Genomic DNA, 13140 nt, shown 5'->3' with positions numbered 1-13140 from the left:
CTGACCTTTCGCTTTTAAAGACGTGAAATGTTGCTTTAACACATATAAGAGAAGCAAATTATACATAAATTTATGTCACATTTCATTAAAAATGTGTATTTTTATTCTGAATATTTATATTTTCAGTGAATTCAGTGACATGAATTTAGATATTGAAATCTTTAACCTTAGCCTTGACATTTTATTTAATTATTTTTTTTCTATATGACTAGTAGCGCAAGAAATGAGCAGCTCCAAGTAGATGACGGGTGGAGATTATTCCCACATGAATCAACACATTAAAAATATAATTAGAAATTTTCAGTTAAATACAAAAATGTCCAAAAACACTCATTGATCAAGTCGGTAAATATATGTCTGTGCCTTTGTAAGAGTTTTAATAACAAAAGCCAACACAGATGCCATGAAGCACCTTTTTAAAAGCAATATTAAATCAAAGATGACAGATTTATTAACATTTATGCACATTTACATCATTATTTTCAAAGAAAGTGATTTATATTATTCACAATTAATTGTAAAATACAATATTCTTCCATTAAGTTGCAAAAAAGATAGTGTCATGTGCAGAATGCCACAGTTGGTCCATTCATATGTAAAATGCAAAAAAAGGGTAAAGAAAACTCCTAGCACTCGTTGCTCGTAAACGGGCAGACCACACACACTTGTGCAATGTCGTCGTATTCGTACGTCCTCTTCAGAAATGTATCTGTGAGCCTCAAACCAGAAATGCTCTGAAACAAAGAGGCAAACACACGAGTAAGTCGGTAAAGAGCACTTTGATCTGAGCACACGGTCAATTGCAAAGTCTGGATCGTACCTGCAGACCCTGGACGGAAGACAGGACTGTGAGGGGCAGTGAGAGGAAGGCGCCAGGACTAAGTTTCCCCAGCTGTCGCCCTGATATACCACACCAATGGATAGAACTAGTATTACACATCTCTAGCACCAGGTCCATAGTTCTTTCACTGCAATATCAGAAAAGCAGAGAAAAGCTGGTTATTATGGGCTAATTCAACCCCTCAGTGAGCTGAATAATACTAAGGGTTGTATTATGAGGGCGATTTCATTTTTCAGGGGTTTCTACCTGCAGTTGGTGATTTTACAGATGATGTCAAAAGGTTCTTCAAGGTTGACAGTGTCAGGAATCAGGTCTAAAGACAGCCGAATATCTCCATACCCTGGAGCCTGGAGGACACGTGGGGATTAAACTGTATTAAACGTATTCATAAGAGGATAAGTGAAATGAGCGCCTCTGTTCTAGCAGTAGGCTAACAGATCAAGATACCATTCTTTGCAGCTGACTGGTCTGTAGCCTCCCTCTTTCTCCAAGATTGGTCTTCCATACAATGTCCAGCTTGCCTATGACAGTCACTCCCTTGATGATGCCGGCCTTCTCTGCGTACTCCGGCTTTGGCTTCAGGCAGTACAAATACTGCCGTGTGTCCATAGGCTGCAGGTAGGACATTTTCCCAAATGTGGACTCTCTGCAGAGGAAAAGTTACAGCTGAGTATTGAGTGTAAAATGTTATCAAAAATAAGGACACATGGTGTTTGTTTTACCCTTTGTCTGCTTGTGTGACCGTGTTGAGCTCTGTAACGTTGTACATCATGGATGGCTCTAAAGACACTTTCTCCATGAACATTGGCGAGGTGGTAATGTTCTGAATCTGCGCTTCCAGGAACACTTCATCTGTCTGAGCGCAGAAGCACAGCATCACACTAACAGGCTATTTGATGTTAGCCTTTATAACAAGTTACATAATCTCCAAGGTGAACTGAGCAACATGTGAGGTATTAACAGAGGCAAATGTGCCAGCTTCAAAACGATGAGCTCATATTTTAAAGTTTGTCTTAAAACGATATTCACATGCTCACAGAGGCTGTTAGTTTCTCATGGTTATTTCCCCGAGGGAAGTGGGTAAAACCTCCTGATCCAGCAAGCACACTTGCTTCATTGGTTCTCACAGCATGCGCTACTTCTTTACCGGGGAGCACATCTGTGACCCGTTGTCGTCACAAATGTGCTCTGAGACTTTGAGGAATGATACTAAAAATATAACTTCTGACGCCGTGTAAAAAGAAAAGACAGACCACAGATGCTGCGAGTGCTGCTCTTGAAAGCAATTAATGTTCTACTCACTGAAAATGACAGAGAGCAATCAGATTTTTCTGTCTTCTTCTAGGAAACGTATGGAAGTTTCTCACAGCCAGCATGGACACCACAGATCACAGGAAGCTGTAACTCTTACAGACATCTGAGAGGTGTTTTAAGACAGACTTAAATGTGAACCTTAAATTTCTTTGGTCATATAGGAGTTATACATTGAATGTCAATGAGAAGACTGGCATTAAAAGAAAAACTTTAACTGAATCCTATTAAGTTTGCTCAGTGTACCTTTGAGGACACATTAGTACAATTGTTGGCCGGCAGGTGCACAGTACGGGCTGCACAGTGAAACATTCGTTTATCAAACATCAAGCAGTTTGGCTTATGAAAGTATGTTTAGAAATGTTTGACTTTATTTGTTCAGTACTGTCAAGACAGGAAATGTGGAGCAAGGTAACGCCAGGCAGTAAATGTCTGGCTCTACCAGTTTAGATCTTATGGTGTACAACTATACTTCTGGGGCCACTGAACCACCCTAGTTATGGGTTCTTAGAAAGCTCAGAAAAGTTCTTAGAGGCTTAAACTAGAAAAAAAAATAGAAAAATAAAACTTTTGCAAGTGTACACCGATTTTATAAATATATAAAATTGGTCAGCTCAAAAATGAAACCATTTGGAAAGGTGAAAAGTATTGGTATTGTGTAGTAACAGGCCAAATTCAATACTGCTGCTCAGTCGCTCAGCAGTAACTAAAACAATAAGTTTATTAATATTCGAGAGCAATCATTACCGGTTAAGAGTACAGTTATTTACTTGTGCAGAGGCATAATAAATGCATCTCAAACGTAGAATCAGAGTATTTTATTAATCCCTGAGAAAATTATGTTGTCACATAGTAAGAATTTAGATGCCTGAAATGTGGAGAATGTTCTGCTTTCCTATTTTAATTAGGAAGCTACTTGATGTTCTGGTTGAGCAACACTCAGATGTCTTTACAACAGTAAACTTGTCTGTGCAGCCACAACTGTAAAGTGAGAAACAAAAAGAAGGAAGCGTGGATTAGTTTGTGCCTGTTATTCATAAGTGACTTGATCATTCTGAGTGAAGTTAGTGTGAAATCAGCCAAACCTCACATTTTAGTGCTTATAGTCAAAGACTTCTGTCATTGTTGGCTGTTTAACTATTGAGAGCATAATTGTAGTGATACAAAAGTTAAAGTGGACCTATTAAATTGCTTTTTGTAGCTCAATATTTTATTCTCAGACTGCACTAGGGCAGCGTTTCGTGATTCACAGCACAAATTAAGTAACTTTGTTCTGATTGGCTGACCCTTGCAAACAGAAGGTTGAAGAGCAGGTGGGTGGGGCTTCTGCACTTATAGTCTGAGCTGTTTGATTAGATGGCCACATTAGGGATGTCCACTCTCTATGACAAAGGAAAAAACCTGTGTGAAACTGAAGCAGGTTAAAGCCTGTGATCTTTGCACACTGGCAGCCCTGAAAGGTCAAATGGAGTGCAACTTAAGGAAACGCCAGCTAACAGAAAAACACTGTAAAGTAACGTGCGTTTTAATCACATGATTCATATCATAGTGTAGATACATGCTTGCTATTAGCAGTTTACTGTTGTGTGTGCTTTTGCAGAGGTTTTTTGTTGGTGTTTAATAGGAACAGCATATGAAAAGAGTAATAGGTCCACTTTAAAAACGAGCAGCGCTGAACTTGCGCTACTACATAATCATTCCCATATAGACGAATAGATACGAGATTAATCATAGCACCTTCTGTGATGCTAACCGCAATCAATGCCGTACCCACTCACAACAATGTGACACCACAAACACCGTGCAGGATCAGTTTGAAAGAAGAGGAAACAAAGAGATGGCAAAAGAAAAAGAATGGAAGTTTATGTCAAGGGGTAACAAACAATAATCAACTTTTTTTTTTTTTTTTTTTAACTGAACTGAAGATCTTTTCTATATTCAGACTTTCTTCCATTCTTTTACTTTGCACATTTGTATGAGCTCAGAAAGAAAGAGTGTCCATCGCCAGAAATGATTAGTAGAAGCTAATGTTCAGGGATGATAACAGAAGAAACAGTTACCACAGAACTGAGGTCGCTCTAATGGAGAAAATAAAATACAAGACAAGACACAGTAAACAAATGGAGTTACATGCCAATGTTGATGACAATGAATATTTGCAATACACGAAGCTACTGATATGAAAATGAGAGTATTAAAAAAAAAAAAAAAAAGGGGGGGGGGGGGGGGGAAGCTTTATGCTTTTATCCAGGAAAACCACTTATCTCCAGGATCATTTATTCACCTGGAGGCACACAGGTTTTCATGGAGGCCTAACTAATGCTAACTGCCTCTATTGCAAATGTTCCTGACTATAAAATGAAATAAGAGCTTCGCAATTCTGCTTGAGAAGAGCTAATTTACCTCTGCGTTGTAGAACTTCGTCTTCACATCCAGCGGCTTCAAAACCTGATTAAAAATAGATTGCAAGCTGAACACTGAAGTTTTCTCATAAGATACCGCCATCGAGCTGAAAATAATATTTCCATGCAGTACTGTTTAGTCCAACTGGAGTTTTACTGAAAGTGGGAATCAGAGTGACAGAAATTCATCTAAAGGAAAGGCAGCAAGGCTACAGCTGGTTCTTGAACTGAGGGAAGAAGATTGCCTGACACCAAACCCACACAGAGGAAGGCAATCTGTTGTAGCTCTGTGGCATTTCTCCACTCATCTCTAAGCTTACTCGTGACTTTACAACCATCTCCTAATTAGAACACTGAACCATAACTTACCTGGAACTTGAAGAACTTCCTAAAATAGAGCTTCTCCCCTTGCTGGGTGGTGTAACTGACTGCACATACTAAGCTGGAAATGTGAAAACAGCAACAAACAAACAGGATTATTATTATTATTATTTTTTTTTTTTTTTTATTACTGGTGAGTTGGGAAAACATTTCGGGAGTGGCAACACTCACATGTGTGTCCCAATTTCTTTGACTTCGTGGTGAATGACATCATCGATGCAGCATTCGGGTTTGAGCTCTGCAACTGCCGAGTTTGATGCGGAGAGATTCAGCCTCTGCGAGCTCGTCTGTAGATCAGCCTACATAGGGAACCACATCGTGATTACGTGCGAATGGAAGACAAAGCGCACAATCTGAACTGAGCAGGTATTCCTTCTTTACAGTACCTTCACCAGAATGTCTTTAACAACTTGGCTGCTGTCATTATGTACGCTTATGTAACTGGAGAAGGTCTCGCCAAGGAATATATTTCTGTATGATGTGAAGACAAGAATTAGTTGGTTTTTTTTAAAAAGCACTTGCTGCTGTTTTTAACTTTAAAGAGTTACAGCTGATTGGTGTTTTACCCAAAGTTCTGTGGCAATGTGAGCATCTCTCCCAGCATTAAGGTCTCTGCGCCTTTGATGGTGGAGGGATCCTGCCTCATAAGCTGACCAAACAAGTCCCCTGTGGAGACAAAAACATGGGTAGGTAGGTGTCACGGATATGTATAATGTAGTCCAGAATTTGGCTCCCGCACATGAAATTTGAGTCCTCACTAAAGATTTACTATTTAGAGGATAAGTGATATGAAAACAATAAGATATATATCTACCTGCACACTAACAGAATTAGCTTTGGAGAAACATAATGTGTGGATATCTAACAGGCAGATGCTCTTCTGATGCTGTAAGGCAGCACCGCACAAAGTGAGCGCTCAGTTTGCTGCAAGGAGAATGAGAAAGCTAAAGAAAAACGCTTTGAAGATGAAGTTTCAAAGCAGACTGAACCTGAAAGGTAAAACCATTAGGTTTCAACGTCTCCTTCTTTCCTTCTAATAACTCCGCCTCAAACATCTTGTGTTCAATTCACTGAATAATATGTACTGTGGTTAGTTTTGTGACAGGTTCTAACATCTTAATATAAGTTTCCACCTGATGCCCTGAGAATAATTTTCTCTTCATTAACTTTAATGTATTTAATAAAGACATGCAAGATTCTACCCTGAATATTATTAATATGTTTTGAGTACAGTTATTTTTTTTTTAACTGTCATAACTTCTAAAGGACTGAAAAATACATTTTAAGACTGTAACCAAATCAGTTTCACATCAACTCCTACATGCTTGATCACAGAGGGTCTCGGGGTTTCAGTGGATGTTCTCACAGTTTGTGACAATGTTTTTTTTTTGGCATATTCACTTCACTCAACTCTGAATGGGGACATCCAGCCCTTGTGTTCAGTTCAGTGTCCCTTGCTGATACTCAGATCACCCAGTGATGTGTGTGTTCATATTGGATTTAAAAAAAGAAAGAAAGAAAAAAAGAAGACTTAAACTAAACTATTACACAGAACACCAGTGTGTTTCTCCATTTCACAGCTATAGGATACATTTAAGTGTGTTAGAAAAGGACAAGATTAGAAAGTGATTATAATACAGAAATAATTTGATTAAATTTACAATTCAATTTTATTTATATAGCAGCAAATCACAACAACAGTCGCCTGTTGGTCCATATGTATAATGTAAGATAATACAATATAAATATGGACCGAAAGTAATAGCTAGAAGACGAGCCTGGTGTCAAAACGAGCCTAACAGATGAGATCTTTCATATACTGTTACTTTTTTTTTGAGCAACCATTATTCCACATGGGTTTTTGACCCTTCCAAAATATGCTCAAAAACATTTTTTCAAGTTTTTCCTCCAGTGAATTTTAATAAACAGATTAAACATTGAGAGTACCAATATGTGTTTCTGTCAACATTAGACATCATACATATGCTACTTCACTGAACCCTTAACCCTGTATTTTATCTGAAGGCCACCAGATGGCAATAGCTGCAGTTGTAAAAAGACTTATTTATAATATTGAGGTAGATTTTTACTTAATATACTAAAGTTATGGTCCCAGAAAAAATCCTGCTAATTCTAAAAGGGTCAGCTGAAGGTACCGATTGATTTTTCAGTTGACCCAACAAGTTTCCAAGAAAAAGGAATGTTTTTATACTAATGCAATTCATCTTTAAATCTCTTTAAAATTAAACTATAACTTCCCTACTACTTACAGAAATAGGTGTCCAACCTAGACTCGTCAGCACATTTTTGATCTATATGGACTTCAGTTACCACTGCACTGCTCTGTGCTGCATTCAACAAGAAGGAACTAGAATTACTGCTTAGCTGTTGAATGCCTCTGCCAGCCAGTCAGTAACTCATTTAATAAATATAATGATGATTCTGAAGAGGTTTAATAAGAAGGTATAAACTATACTGATGTTTGGCCAATAAAGGTTTAACTAATGACAGCAGGCAATCCTTCAAATATGGATGTTGCTACAAAAATGCCAGAAACAGATGCGAAGCACACACATTTTTAACCCAGCAGCAGAAAAGGTCTTAAATAACTGTAGTTTAAAGATGGAAGATTATTGTCACAAATATAACATCTGGCTAAATTTTTGCAAAGCTGCAAAACTAACCTTTGACCTTGTAGTTGTCACTTTTATCCTTTTAGACATTTTTGCAAAAATTTTGACATAATTAGCAAATTAACTATAAACTACTACACCCACCCCAACACAGACACACCTGTTAAGATTCCAGGTTTTTGTGATGTTAATTAGACAACAATAAATGATTTCAAAATGCTTCCACCTTAAATGTGAGCTATAACCCGCACAATCATTTGAAAAAAGAAACAAATCTGTTCGAGGAGAAATAAAAAAATAAAATAAAACAGTGTGCACTCTCTTAAACTACTTCACGTTATTGAATCACAGCGTTCAGTTTTCTTGGGTACACACTCGACATCAGTTAAAGAGACTGATTAACCCCCAGGTAAAGTTCAGGCGTTCTAGTAGGATTCGCCTGACATTTACTCACTTGCCTGCTACAGGAAAAGGTTGGCAGCTTCGCAGAGAGCTTGCAAAGCATCACGCTGATCTTATCAGTCGCCAAACGTTTACAGAAATAAATTCCACGGCATTGAATATACCACAACCCAGAGCACAGTAAAGACTGTGTCATTAAAAAAGTGAAGAAAATATGGGATGACAGAGACACTGCAAAGACTGGACTGGATGACTGTGGTCTCATTTTTTAACATTACAAAAACCTGGCACTTTTACAACGGTGTACACTTTTTATATCCACTGTATGGGCAAACTCAGAAAACATAACTCAGTGGCTGATAGGGAATAAAACAACAAAAGAAACTTCTGATACATTATATCAGAAATTTGTTCACTATTTTTATTACATATTACATCAGTAATGAAGCTGACTAAATATTAACTGATAACTTATGGCAATGGGGTGGGATTAAATAAGTGTGTACTTCTTCCCACTCCCTTTCAACATGTAAATGAATCAGAACGGTAGCTATATTGAAATGTATTGACTTTTGTATAGTATTTTTTCTCTCTCTCTTATTTTCTTTACTAAATGTAACTCTATATCGTTTACATGTTTGAAATAAATTAACAACAACAACTTTAATGTGTCTACCTCTGTTTTATAGCATTTGGACAAGCTTGATGCCATGAAAATATTAACTATTTTTTTCTTGCCCAACAAGTACTCTATTGCAGACACAGTATCTCGTTTTCGTTTGTAAGCTGACTTGAGTGGGATTTCCTGGTGCAACCACAGAGGATGTTTAAATGAGTGTAAAAAAAAATTGAGGAAGCTGCCTGACCACGTTTGGCCTCAATACTTGTGTTATTTCCTGTAGTGGAGTGCAATGCTGACGTGGACCTCTGAAAAACAACAGCATTAAAAAAAATAAAACATCAACAACAAAAAAAACACTTATCATTCAGCATTCAGCTTCACAATGCTTGACTGTGAGTTTCTCGAACACAATCATGAATTTACAGAAGTTGGGAAAAATCTCTCAGATTGTTGTATATGCATGTATAAAGGTGGAGATTTAATGAACAAGAAGCTTTTAAGCGTTCAAACAGATTTCTCCTTGAATTAACTTTTCCATTTTACACAATGCAAACAAAAGCATTAGACTACCAATTTAAAAAAACAAACAAAAACAACAACAACCCACAGGCAAGGGATTATACCATGGACACAAGGCTGTTGTTTTACTGTTCATGTCTTATTTGATCTTCTGCGTCCTGATAAACATGCGTATGAGACCTCTGACTAATAAACTGTCATTACTATGAGTGGTGGTACAGTGGCTCAGCCATTGTGGTTTCCTCCCACTATCCCACGTCCTGCACTGGATTGGTTAACATCAACTGAGCTAATTGGATTCCCTGATAATATCATGATGCTCAGTCTCACAGACCTGACCCCTGTTGTTCTCGTTTGCTACAGCTCTGCTAAAGAATATGGAGTGAAATTCATTTCAGGCTCGGTGGGTGGAACTCTGTCTGCAAGTTTAAACAGGCTCACCTGGAAGATCTCGATCCTCGCACGTCACCGGCAGGTTTGTGAAGAGAGTGGGCTTCGTTAAGCGCATCACTGTAAAGTAAAGTGAAACTGGTTAGCAGCCAATTAGTGACCAAGCTGATATTGTCACATGGATTCAGGAGCCTGCATTCAAGAATGAATACTTACCAGTTACTGAAATCACCCACAGCAGGGGTGTATCTAAAGATTATTTCAACAAAGAATGAATCTGCTGACAAAAAGAAGTTCTGAGTGGGAAAGTGGTGGTCTGACATTTTAATTGGGACGGCATAAAAAAAATTGAAACGCACAAATTATACAGGTTTTGTGTGAAGGACAACTATATGTTACCTTATCTGAATGCAACTTTTACAACTCCCTCTCTAGGTAAATGCAGTAAGCCTAAAGTTCCAGAAGTTTGTCTCAAAACTGTTGTAAGATGCATATCTTACACGCTGTTCACTGATAAAAATTGTAACTGCCTAACAGATAAAATGTTCTGCAGTCCTCACACAAATGTCAAAGCCCGGGTCCATGAAGTGCTCTAAAAACAGGGAATAAAATCGTCCCTTCGCTACTGCATAAAACCTGTAGCTGCAGTAGCTAATACTTGAGTAATACCGTTAGTATTCTGACTGCTGCACAGTTTGCAGGATATCACTTATGCTCAGAATTTCTTTTTGCGGGTGGTGAGCTGAAAGCTAACCAAAAGAAACAGGAAAATGAACACTTTAACTTCCCAGAGTTCTTTCTTTGAGTCAGATTCAGATTAGAGCAACTAGAAGCAAAAAAAAATGTTACCTCGAGAAAAAAAAAAGTCCAACCCAAGCAAACAAACAACGAATTAGTGCAATAAATAAATTAGCTGCAACAACTAAGAGCACAAGAGAGAGTTAGCTTACACTATGACACAGTTCCTTAAGCTACACTTTGCTAAACAAGGTCTTTAATATATGTTTTAAGCGCCCCAAACGAAAAGAATAGTCTTTAAAGTCGCACCACTGGCCATCAGCCTTGTTTACACCTTCACAAAAGTAAATGCATGATATTGCATTAGCTAGCGCTACTAGCAACTTGAAGCAGCAGCAAATGACAACAGCGCGATACACTGACACATCTAACCATGAAGACAACCTCTGTAGTCACAACATATATGTTAACAGTAAAATACCTTTTAATGCGAGCAGGTGCTCCTGTTTCGCCTGATTTACATCCATTTTGACAGTGAAAACAGCCTAATCAGGGTGATATTAGCCACTCTGCTAGCTGCTTATGTGACGAGCAGTTTCTTCGTCGTCATGTCATTTAGGGACAGGATGGACGCCCCTGACATGTTATACTGCCTCCAATAGTCCGAGATGGGCGTTACAACAACAAATAATCTTTTCTTTTCTTTTCGTCACCGTTGATAAGTTGTACTCTAGTCAATTTAATTTATATTACCATATGTTTTATTCCTAATCCAAACCGCGAATAAATAGATAAAACGTGATATTAATGATAAACGTCACTGACATCTAGCGGCGAGAAGAGACATTACATTCGGCCATAACCTCTGCTGTGTTGAAATAGCGAAAGGCTAAACACTATAACTCTTACACGGATACTTGTGATCCAGAGCCTTGTCCCTAATATTTTAGAGCTAATAACAGCATCTGTTCATGTTCTGTTGCTTATGTTGGTTCTTTTTTGTATGAATTTTTTCTGTTCAATTTGTTTTCTTTTTCTTTTTCATTTTTGCAAGGAAGGAGAAGAAGTGTGTCTCTCTCAATCTACACATGTGGTAGTTGTCATTTTGTGGATCTGTCTCAGTGGCTGCAGTCACAATGATATAAAGTTGCAGCTGCAATTTATTAAAAATATTTGTTTGATTAAAAGACTGTTAAATAATAATAAAAAATAAGACTATTCTTAGAAAGTTAAATCTGAATTATTGAGCTACAATAAAAGCTAGAAAAAAACAAGACCTTTAGAATTATAAAGAAACTTTTGCTGCTTCTGGGCATTGCAAGTCACTTTTCGGTAAGATTATGAAGACAACCAGCCCATTGTGCACACACAGGAAATTTGTTAGTTTTGCTTCCACAGGCACGGCTTGTAAGCAGCACCAGTGTTTTCATCTACATGCAGCAAACGGAGAAGCTGAGCTACAGAAAAGCTACAAATTTGTCAGCATTCTGATTTATAGAGCAACAATTCCAGTGTCAAATAAGATGATATGAGATTTAGGCAGTTTTCCTCTTAAAAAAAGAAGGCACTGTGCTGTCATCAAGTGAATGCATGAGCATTTACTGCGCAGTTTCTCACTGATAATGGTTATGTAGCATATATACATCGATCAGGCATAACATTGTGACCACAGACAGAAGTGAATGACACTGATGATCTCTTGATCATGGCACCTGTTAGTTTGTGGGATATATTGTGGAACAAGTGGATATTTTGTTCTCACAGATGATGAGATAGAAGCAGGAAAAATGAGCAAGCATAAGGATTTGACAAGGTGAATACTGGCACCAGGATCCCCTATGTTAGAGGAATGCTTTGGAGAATGTTCTGCTGGGAAACCTTGGGTCCTGCCATCCATGTGGATGTTACTTTGACAAGTTCCACCTACCTAAGCCTTGCTGAAGACCATGTACACCCTTTCATTAATTACGGTATTCCCTGATGGCTGTGCCCTCTGTCAGCAGCATACAGTGCCTTGCCACGAAGCAAAAATGAATGGTTTGAGGAGCACAACAATGAGTTTGAGGTGTTGACTGGGCCTCCAAATTCCTCAGATCTCAGTCCAATTGAGCATCTGTGGAATGCTCTGGGCAAACAAGTCTGATCCCTGGAAGCCCCACCTCTTAAAGGATGTGCTGCTAACATCTTGGTGCCAGATAGCATAAAGGGGGCCAACACAATATTAGGCCTGTGGTCATAATGTTATCCCTGATCGGTGTATATATAGAGTTTATGTCCTGTGGAGTTCCCATGGACACAAGATAACATGAATGACTAAGCGCAAGGGTGAACAATTTGAATAAAGTTTCCTTGTATATTGCCTCCACTTTCACCAAAATCCACAGAATGATTGAATAGATTTAGAATAGATCAAAACATGCCAGCATCCTTTCACTGTGTAAATCTTCACATGCACAGTAATACTCCCCATAGTTATCAAACTTGCCAAGTGTACTGCTGTTAGTTATGACTATTGCAAAACATATTTAAAGAGCCTTAGCGTGACAAAGTTACAACAGTTGTGTTCATGGAAACACTCGTGGTGTCAACAGAAAACAAAATAAGGCACAGAAGCGAACGGATATCGAACAATTCTCAGCACTGTTTTGTTATTAGGCTCATTTTGCACACTCTGCGCTATTTGGTGTTTACACGTTTTCTTCTCTGCAGTATTTTTTCTTTTACTTCAGTTGTGTGACCAAAAATGCTCTCCACCATCACAATTCATGCAAAAGCAAGTGTTTTGCAAGACCTTGTGCTATTGACATAAGCAGCTGAGTCATGTTCGCGTTGATACAGAACAGACTTTGACACAGTGGCCGTTCAGTGTCAGTGAAATCACATCAGGCAAGGAAATTAAAG

At 38.2% G+C, this 13140-nt stretch overlaps 1 protein-coding gene across 2 annotated transcripts; it reads right to left on the bottom strand.

Annotated features, from left to right (window-relative positions):
- Positions 1 to 428: 428 nt before the first annotated feature.
- Positions 429 to 10872, bottom strand: trappc13 (trafficking protein particle complex subunit 13). 2 transcript variants are annotated; one of them, XM_084935758.1, is made up of 13 exons: positions 10721 to 10872; positions 9553 to 9621; positions 5502 to 5601; positions 5322 to 5406; positions 5107 to 5234; positions 4924 to 4996; positions 4556 to 4600; positions 4213 to 4230; positions 1564 to 1697; positions 1289 to 1487; positions 1088 to 1188; positions 821 to 968; positions 429 to 734 (listed from the first exon to the last, which is right to left on the bottom strand). In XM_084935758.1, the coding sequence occupies exons 1-13, from the start codon at positions 10764 to 10766 to the stop codon at positions 627 to 629; spliced, it is 1254 nt and encodes a 417-aa protein (XP_084791884.1). In that variant the 5' UTR covers positions 10767 to 10872; the 3' UTR covers positions 429 to 626. The 2 variants fall into 2 exon arrangements, with proteins under 2 accessions (XP_084791884.1, XP_084791885.1); XM_084935759.1 differs by lacking the exon at positions 4213 to 4230.
- Between the last annotated feature and the right edge of the window lie 2268 nt (positions 10873 to 13140).

This window comes from Perissodus microlepis, chromosome 7 (assembly GCF_051167445.1).
Source record: "Perissodus microlepis isolate ML-2025 ecotype Zambia chromosome 7, ASM5116744v1, whole genome shotgun sequence".
Lineage (NCBI taxonomy): Eukaryota > Metazoa > Chordata > Actinopteri > Cichliformes > Cichlidae > Perissodus > Perissodus microlepis.
Note: the sequence above shows the minus strand (reverse complement) of the source record. Positions and strands in the feature narration are given on the sequence as shown.

Bases quoted from the DNA above. Each gene is read 5' to 3' on its own strand.
- trappc13 (XM_084935758.1), bottom strand. From the start codon at position 10,766: ATGGATGTAAATCAGGCGAAACAGGAGCACCTGCTCGCATTAAAAG. The intron at 5,602-9,552 runs GTGAGCCTGTTT...TTGTCTCCACAG, and splicing joins CGAGGATCGAGATCTTCCAG to GGGACTTGTTTGGTCAGCTT. The intron at 5,407-5,501 runs GTAAAACACCAA...CACATCATACAG, and splicing joins ACATTGCCACAGAACTTTGG to AAATATATTCCTTGGCGAGA.